This window comes from Otolemur garnettii, unplaced genomic scaffold, assembly GCF_000181295.1.
Source record: "Otolemur garnettii isolate 467f Iridium unplaced genomic scaffold, OtoGar3 scaffold00103, whole genome shotgun sequence".
In the NCBI taxonomy this organism is placed as follows: Eukaryota; Metazoa; Chordata; class Mammalia; order Primates; family Galagidae; genus Otolemur; species Otolemur garnettii.
The window spans coordinates 4,749,859-4,757,853 of NW_003852498.1; the positions used below are offsets into that span (position 1 = coordinate 4,749,859).

The 7,995-nt window shown below is 38.3% G+C and overlaps 1 protein-coding gene across 1 annotated transcript in view; it reads left to right on the top strand.

Annotated features, from left to right (window-relative positions):
• Positions 1-7,995, top strand: part of NPNT (nephronectin) — a 75,707-nt gene that overhangs the window by 17,426 nt on the left and 50,286 nt on the right. The window contains exon 3 of the mRNA XM_023517048.1: positions 1,848-1,898. Coding sequence (XP_023372816.1) covers positions 1,848-1,898 — 51 coding nt within the window. The remainder of the gene's footprint in view (positions 1-1,847; positions 1,899-7,995) is intronic.

Below are 7,995 nucleotides of genomic sequence, written 5' to 3' on the forward strand. Positions count from 1 at the left end.
GGTCTCACTCTGTTGCCTGGGCTAGAGTACAGTGGTGTCATCAGAGCTCACTGCAACCTCAAAGTCATGGGCTCAAGTGAGTCTCTTGCCTCAGCCTCCAGGATACCTGGTACTACAGGCATGCACCGCTATGCCCAGATAATTTTTCTATTTTTTGTGGAGACTGGGGTCTTGTTCTTGCTTAAGCTGGTCTCAAACTCCCAAGCTTAAACAATTCTCTCACCTCTGCCTCCCCAAGTGCTAGGATTACAGGCATGAGCCATCATGCCCAGCCAACACTGCTTTGATTTAAAATGCAGTTTTGTATAGTTTTAAAATGCAAATTTTAAAATATGGGACATTGTCTAAAATTTTATGCTGAAAGTCTAACAGATACACATATTGATACCATACAATTTACTAAATCTATGTATATCAAGGCTAATTTATGTTAAATACAAAAAATGTGACCCAAGCTTAAGATATTATAAGAACAAAATAAACTATACAGAATACAACTAGTTAGAATATAATGATGTTTGTTGTTCTTTAGGAAGTTGTTTTATCTTTGTTTAAAATAATTTCAAATATTTTTTCTTGAAAGTTAGATTACTCTAAACTGGTATTTGAAGAGTATTAAAGAAACGGTATCCATTTATATGTTTTCCTTCTGATATATAACCATGGTCATCACCAATTTTCCTTAGTATTTGAGCCAGAATGTTAATTAGCTATTTATGCTTTATTTCTAGCTGTTTCCTTAAATTGTGCGTGATATATTTTGTTTTCCTATTTTATGACATGTGTCAGCATCAAGATATGGTGAGTTCTTTTAAAATTAACAACAATAGAAAGTGAACACTAATTTGTTGTAAACCTAACCAACAGAAACAACATTTAGCCCGCAAATGTAACGTGTGCCTTCAAAATACGGAGTGATCGTTCTGGATCAGTAGTTAAATTATTGCTTCAATTGAATCACGTTAGACTTGGAATTTTTATCTTCTGACATTATCCAAAAGAATACTCTACCCAATTTTCAGTCACACAAATAAATACACAAATCTAAGTTAAAGAGCGAAGTTCATGTTTTAAGGAAGGCATTCATCAGGAAAAGGAATAATAAAATCATCTCACTCTTTACCTCCAAGATGTCTAAGCTGGTCGAACACTGACCACTGTTAGTACCATTTGAAGTTCCATTCCTTTACTGTCATCAAACCGGGTTATTTATGTGTCTTCAAGTGAAATGGCTGAGCTTTCACAGTAATTCTTGTTGCTATTGACAACCAAAGCAGCCATGCAGGAAGAAAATCCTGTGAAGGGGAAGAAACAAAACAAAACAAAACAAAAACCTTAATGTTTCCTCCCCAAAGTCGGAGAGAAAAGGGAACAAGTATGTAAGAAACAGGTAAGTAACGATGTATGAACTTTAAAACTACCAGCCTTTCTTACTAATTGATCAACAGTTTTAATTATTTTTTAGATGTTTTGTCCAATAGTCATTTAAATGAAAGGTCACTGTCTCTAGGAATCAAAAATTAATGTTCTGAAAACATTAAATTGAATTAGAAGGTATAGTGTCCTAAAGGGTCTGAAATATTTTGATTTGGAATTTGGACTATGGACAAACAGCATAACTTCAATTATTGGTTAATATTTTTATGACAAAATGTTTTTAATAACAAAATGGTGACTAAAAATACTACTACTTTAAACATGTCCTAGATTTTTTTTTGTTTCAGAAAAGCACTGAAAGTTGAATGTGTGTAAGTCTCCGGGAATGTAACAAGTTGATAAATACCCAAGTCCAGCCTCCTTACAGAGAAAAGATCTGGAATTTCTTTTTTTGGACATTTGTTTTGCAGCTTTCTACGTCTTAAGGCAGAGAATAGCCAGGATAAGGTGCCAGCTCAAAGGTTAGATGAACATATTTCTTGAAATAATTTTGGCTAATCTATGTCTTGAAAGCCATAACTTCTAAGTAATAATTTCACAAAGCTCTAAACCAAACTTAACATTAGTTGTGCTTTTGAGTTGCTTTTTTGGGAAGCCCGTATCTCTCAGAGATGTGCTTATTCTGTCCATAATTATGCTAAGTTAATTTTAATTCAGTTATTACATTAAACTTTTCCATTTCAGTTTATAATTCTTTTCTTCTGTTTTGTGAATCTATAAATTGACCTCCATTCTAACCAAAAGGACAGTTTACGTTTTTAATACTTAAAGAAGCAAATATAAAAAAGTCTACCAAATGAAATTACTAACACCAGCCTATCCTTAACCTGAGAGAATTGTATTTCATGTTCATTAATTCTCCATGGAACAATTCAGGTAAGAAATACTTTAACCGTATGAAATACATAATGCAAGCTATTATAATAGCACCAATGAGTATTCATGCTGTTGTATTGGTACTTGGAGAGTTCTTTGTTTAAAATATATTTGGCAGTGAATAATGTCCCTTAACAAATCACCACTGTGACACTTTAGCAGAAAACTTTGGTGAAACACATGAAATTCTAATATTTAATGGAACTGGTGCCAAGAAGACAGTGTGCTGTACTTTAAACTGATTGATGAAAGGTAATGATCCCATGCCATAGAATTTTAATTTAAGGTAAAGTTTTAGTAAAAAAACATTTGAGAACAAAACTGATAGTGCTAGACATAAAAGTCAAGGAATTTCTTTGTTCAGGGAGACTTAAACAAATCAAAGCAGATGTGTTTTACAGTTATTAGCAATTATAAGACTGACGAGCAGAGCGATGGCTGAGACTGGGGGGCAAAGAGAGAGTAGAATGTGACCTTGTCACTAACATACCAGAGGTTGGGTGCTGTTTTTGTGACATATTTCGTATGAGCAACCAAGCACATTTTAACTTTTCTCAACTGCAATTTCCTGTTCTTTAAACCTACTTAGCAAGATTCGTGGTGGCTGTTAAGCAGAGTGCTTCCCATAGGATGGTTCTCTATAAGTTTGCTATTACGAGTGTGGGGTCAGTATGTGGAATACAAATGGAGAGCTCCAAGCTGTGTTCTTCACTAGGGCCCATCATGGGATACATAATATAGCATGTTTTAAAATATATTTTGTTAACCATACCCATCTTTTGGAAATAATTGGGAGTAGAAAATTTCTCCAGTTTTTCCTTTCTAAAATAAAAGCTTTCCTTGGATAGCCATCTGTGCTTCTGAACCATTTATTTCCCATTTCTCTAATAATATTCATTCTCAAACCTCCACGTGAAATGGTTTTTGTTGTCTAAAAATATTTGCCCTTGGGAAAGGAACTGAAAGGAAATAGAATTGAATTGTGGTACCTTAGCTTTTAGAGTTACTGTGATCTATCAGACAGTCATTTGAGAGCTTACTAGGGGCACAGAGCTAAGGTAGGTGCTGGGAAGATTAAAAGATGAATAAAACAAAGACCATTACTTTCAAGCAGGTGGTGAGATGGCTGGCTCTTATTCCTTCTATGTTGCTAATAAGAAAGGGTTGGGGATAAAGCATTGAGGGAATTCAGGATAAGAATCATTTCCCACTTTGGGGGATCAAGGAAGACTTCACAGACTCAAGGGTGTTCAGTTGCTGCATTTATTCAATAGATGTACCCTGAGTGCTATTACCACCCGATCCTGGGCCAGCCACTGCAGATATCATGCCAGCAACATAAAACTCTAGGCATTCACATTGCCATTAGTGTTGAAGGCCCACAGATGATAATACTAGATGAAAGGCACGTTTTGATACAGGCATCTTTTGTCAAAGGATGCTGTAATAGCATATCTCAGGAGAAAGTATCCCAGAACAGAAGTGATGGAGTTGTGATGGCCCAGCTAAACCCTGGCTTAGGTCAGTCAAGGATAGGGTACCCTGAGCAGACAGAAAAATGCATTAAAACCTCAGATGCCAGAATGAGGGGCATATTCCAGGAAATGTATGAACCTCAATCCAGAGTAGGATACATAGTTGAAGAGTCTCTGATGAGAGAGGCAGTGGGAGAAGTAGAAATGGGCAACTCGTGGAAGGCCTTTAATGTCATAGAAAATATAATAGTCTTAATCTCAAAGGTGAAGCAAAACACAGAAGATTTTAAATAGGGAAATTACTTGATACTTTGGAGGTTATAAACTGGTGCTACTGGGTCAGATCTGATCTTCAATTGAATTTAGTTTTGCTCAGGAGAGTTTAGCATTTATTTTTTGAAAAATACATAGTTGCCAGTGGCATGAAAACAGAAAATATGGATATCAGGCTTTGTTGAAAAATCAGCAGCCCTGCATTGCTGCAAGGAATCTATGGGGCGGAGCTTCTGAAGAAGTAGCTGCCCCTTTTGGAAGAAGCAGGTCGTCTGTTTCACTGTGCGGCTCACTTCCAGAAAATATGAGGTTGGGGCCAATTTCTGAATTTCCTCATTGGTGATCTGGAGAATACCTATTTGAGGACCAGGACTGGAAGCCCCCTACAGACATCCTGTTGAGAAACTAGTCGTGGGGGTAGGAACAAAGAGCGGGCGTAAGGCGTAAGGCATCAGGCCCCGGTGGGGAGCGTGGACTTGGCAGACAGATCTGGTGCTGCTGCAAGCTGTGTTTTTGAGAGACTCACCTAACCTTTCTGAGCAGTAGCCACTTTTTCGAAGATAAAATGTACATGACTTCTATCAAGTAGAATTTTTTTAATGAGGATCAAATGGAAAATTTCTGAGCTGTTAGCTCAGAAACTGGCTTGTAGTAACATTTAATACAATAGTGGTGGTGGTGCCGGTGGTGCTGGTGGTGGTGGTGGTGGAGAGTGAAGAAGATGTAATCAAGGAAGACTCCCATGTTTCTAGCATGTTATTTGGTGAGCTAGAGAACACGGGAGAAGGTGCAGACGATAAATGCAATTCTGGATGTGTACAGAGGTTTGATACGTGGTTAGATTCCAGGGTGAGCTCAAATGGGATGCAGGTTTCCTTTCTGCCGTTAACCTACTCACACCCACCTTCCTACTCCTTTGTCAACCTCATTGGTGTTGGTAATTGCTTCAACCATCTCCATGGAGGGACAACTTCAAATGGTAGAATAAGAATGTGGGGAAAGGTAACACTGTGTTCTATGTCTGCTGAAATGTTAGCAGATTGTTTTAAGTTCCTGAAAAAAATTCTTTCCAGTTTACTACTTTGGCCTACAGTTGAAAGAAACTAATAATTCTACATTTGTTTATATCAAGGGCCAAAAAAAGAAAAAAGCGTCCTCTCCATTCTATCTTTTTCAAAACTCTTTGGTTGGCTTTTTCTGTTTTACATTAGTATCAGTCCTAATTCCAAGCAAATATTTGACTAGAAGTGAATGACCATATATATGTTTTCTTTGTATTTTCTCCTAACTCAATATTGAAAATCACTTCTGACTTAAGTCTTAGCTCAAATGCCACATTCTCTTCTATCCCTCCCTGACTTTCATTGCAGGAAATATCTTTCTTCTCTACATTTTATTGTAACATGTGTATGGAATCTGTATCATTTATTCTGTTAGACTGTTAGTTCCATGAAGACAGGGACTGTGCCTTATAGACCTTTATACCCAAGGCGATAGGTTTTTCACATGGTGCTCACTTTCTTGAGTTATTTGAAAAGGTAAGGGCTAAGTATTTCTATGAAAAAGGATTTAAACAGATGAACAAGATGTAATCTTAATAAACAGAGTGTAGTTTTCAAGAAAAAACATTTACTAGCCAAATGAATATGTTGGGTGGCGCCTGTGGCTCAGTGGGTAGGGTGCCGGCCCCATATACCGAGAGTAGCAGGTTCAAACCCGGCCCCGGCCAAACTGCAACAAAAAAATAGTTGGGCATTGTAGCAGGCGCCTGTGGTCCCAGCTACTTGGGAGGCTGAGGCAAGAGAATCACCTAAGCCCCGGAGTTGGAGGTTGCTGTGAGCTGTGACACCATGGCACTCTACCAAGGGTGATAAAGTAAGACTCTCTCTATTAAAAAAAAAAGAGAGAGAGAGAGATGAATATGTTTAGTTTGCCTATCTTATGACATTATTACATATCATGGATCTTAATTCTTGCTTAAGATTCTGAAAAGAAGTCAATTTATGGGTTTGAAAACACATAAATGTAATCTGATTATAATCTGTAATCTGATTGTGTCATCTAGTGCTTACAATCCATTGATTGTTCACAATTATGAATTGAATCTCTTAATTCTTTGAATACAGGGCTCTTTAGGCTGACAGTTGCCTTCTCTTTGAAGGCCTAGTTTTTGCTCTGTGGACCCAGTCACAACGGACCACCCTCACATTTCCAAGCCCTCTGTTGCTTCATGACTCCCTTGCTTTTCGTATGCCACTAGTCTGAGTAAAAGGCCCTTCACACATCCACATGGCGAGTTCCTACTCATCCTTTAGTAATCAGCTCACATTTCCTCTTGAAAGCTTTTCCTGGCTTCTTTCCTACACCTGCCTCCCTGCAGAGAAATCCCTCCCTCTGTCTTCTTTTAACATCGTGTACACCTGTCCTGTCTGTCTTTATCAGGAGACTCCACACTATTTCAGAGCAGTTACTCTGTTTTTAAAGAGCTCTAAGTCTAGTGGGCAAGCTAAATAAGAGAAATAACTATAAAAATGGAGAGTAAAATATGTATATGTAAACATACACATAATTTATGATAAAAGTATGCTGCACCGAGGCTTATAAAAACAGGAAGGCTACAAACTCAGCATGAGGGGCATCAGCATCTTGGAGATGGTCATGGTTAAACTGTGCGTCAACGCCTGTCCAGATGTCAGTCCAGCAGACAGCGGGAAGAGTGGCATCATGTGTGACAATGTGGAGGTATTAGAGGGTATGTTATTTCCTGGCGACTGAAATTAGTATGTATTTGTGGATGTGGTTGGAGATGAGTCTGGGGAGATAGGCAGGCATCAAATAATGATGTGTGGTATTGAATGCCAGGCTGAGTGTTTGAACTAGTAGGATGAGCTCAGTAGACATGAGGGGAGCTGGTGAGTGAGTCTAAGGAGCAGAATGGCAAGCCGGAATCGTGGGTTAGAGAAGTCTCTCTAACAGCAGTTTAGGCCTGGATTGACGTTCACAATGCTGAAGGCAGAAGGACCATTTTGCCATCACTTATTGCAACAGTTTGTTATTGATGGATATTTAGGTTGTTTTCAAATTTCTGTTTAAGGCCCTTCATCAGAAAAACTGGGAGCAGTTATTATCTTCCTTTAAAACACACACACACACACACCCCAGAGACACAGATGTTGCTTTTTTTTTTTTTTACAGTTTTGGGCTGGGGCTGGATTTGAACCCACCACCTCTGGCATATGGGACTGGCGCCTGACTCCTTTGAGCCACAAGCGCCACCCAGATGTCTCACTTCATAATAGTCTATGCACGGTCACAAAGCTGATTTTATTTTTTAAATAATGTATAGCTCAACTCATTCTATATCAGTGCCTCTTTTAACCATAGGGATTTTGGTTGCTGAAGGAGGTGATGATGGTCACATTAAAACTTTCTGGCCTTCTGGGATGATTAGAGCACCCTAAGAGAAATACTGTAATGTGTTGATTATATCCTGATGAACTTTTTTATTATGAGGTCAGATAGTTGACAAACTTTCTTTTTAGCGCTATGTCCTTTTCAGCACCTTTCCTGACTCCCCTAAACTTATGTAACTGATCCGTCCTCTACATGGGTCTGTTACCAAGACGTCTTTGTCTGCTTCTGTTTCTCCTTCCTTCCGTTGTTTCTCTTTACTGAACTTGCCCACTTGAGGTTAAGGACTTCTTCACTTACTCATTTTATATTCCTCAGTTCTTAATGCCGTGCTTAGCTGCTGAGCCCCCTCCCATCCTTACAATCCTTATCACAATTGGCAATTCCTTGACCTCTGGCCATGAGGTGGGTCCTGCTAAATACTATGAGTTTTCTCATTTAATCTTCCCAGCAAACCTGTGGGTAAGTTCTATGTAAATCTTGTGGGTTTTTTCTTTTCTTTTCTTTTTTTTTTTTTTTTTTT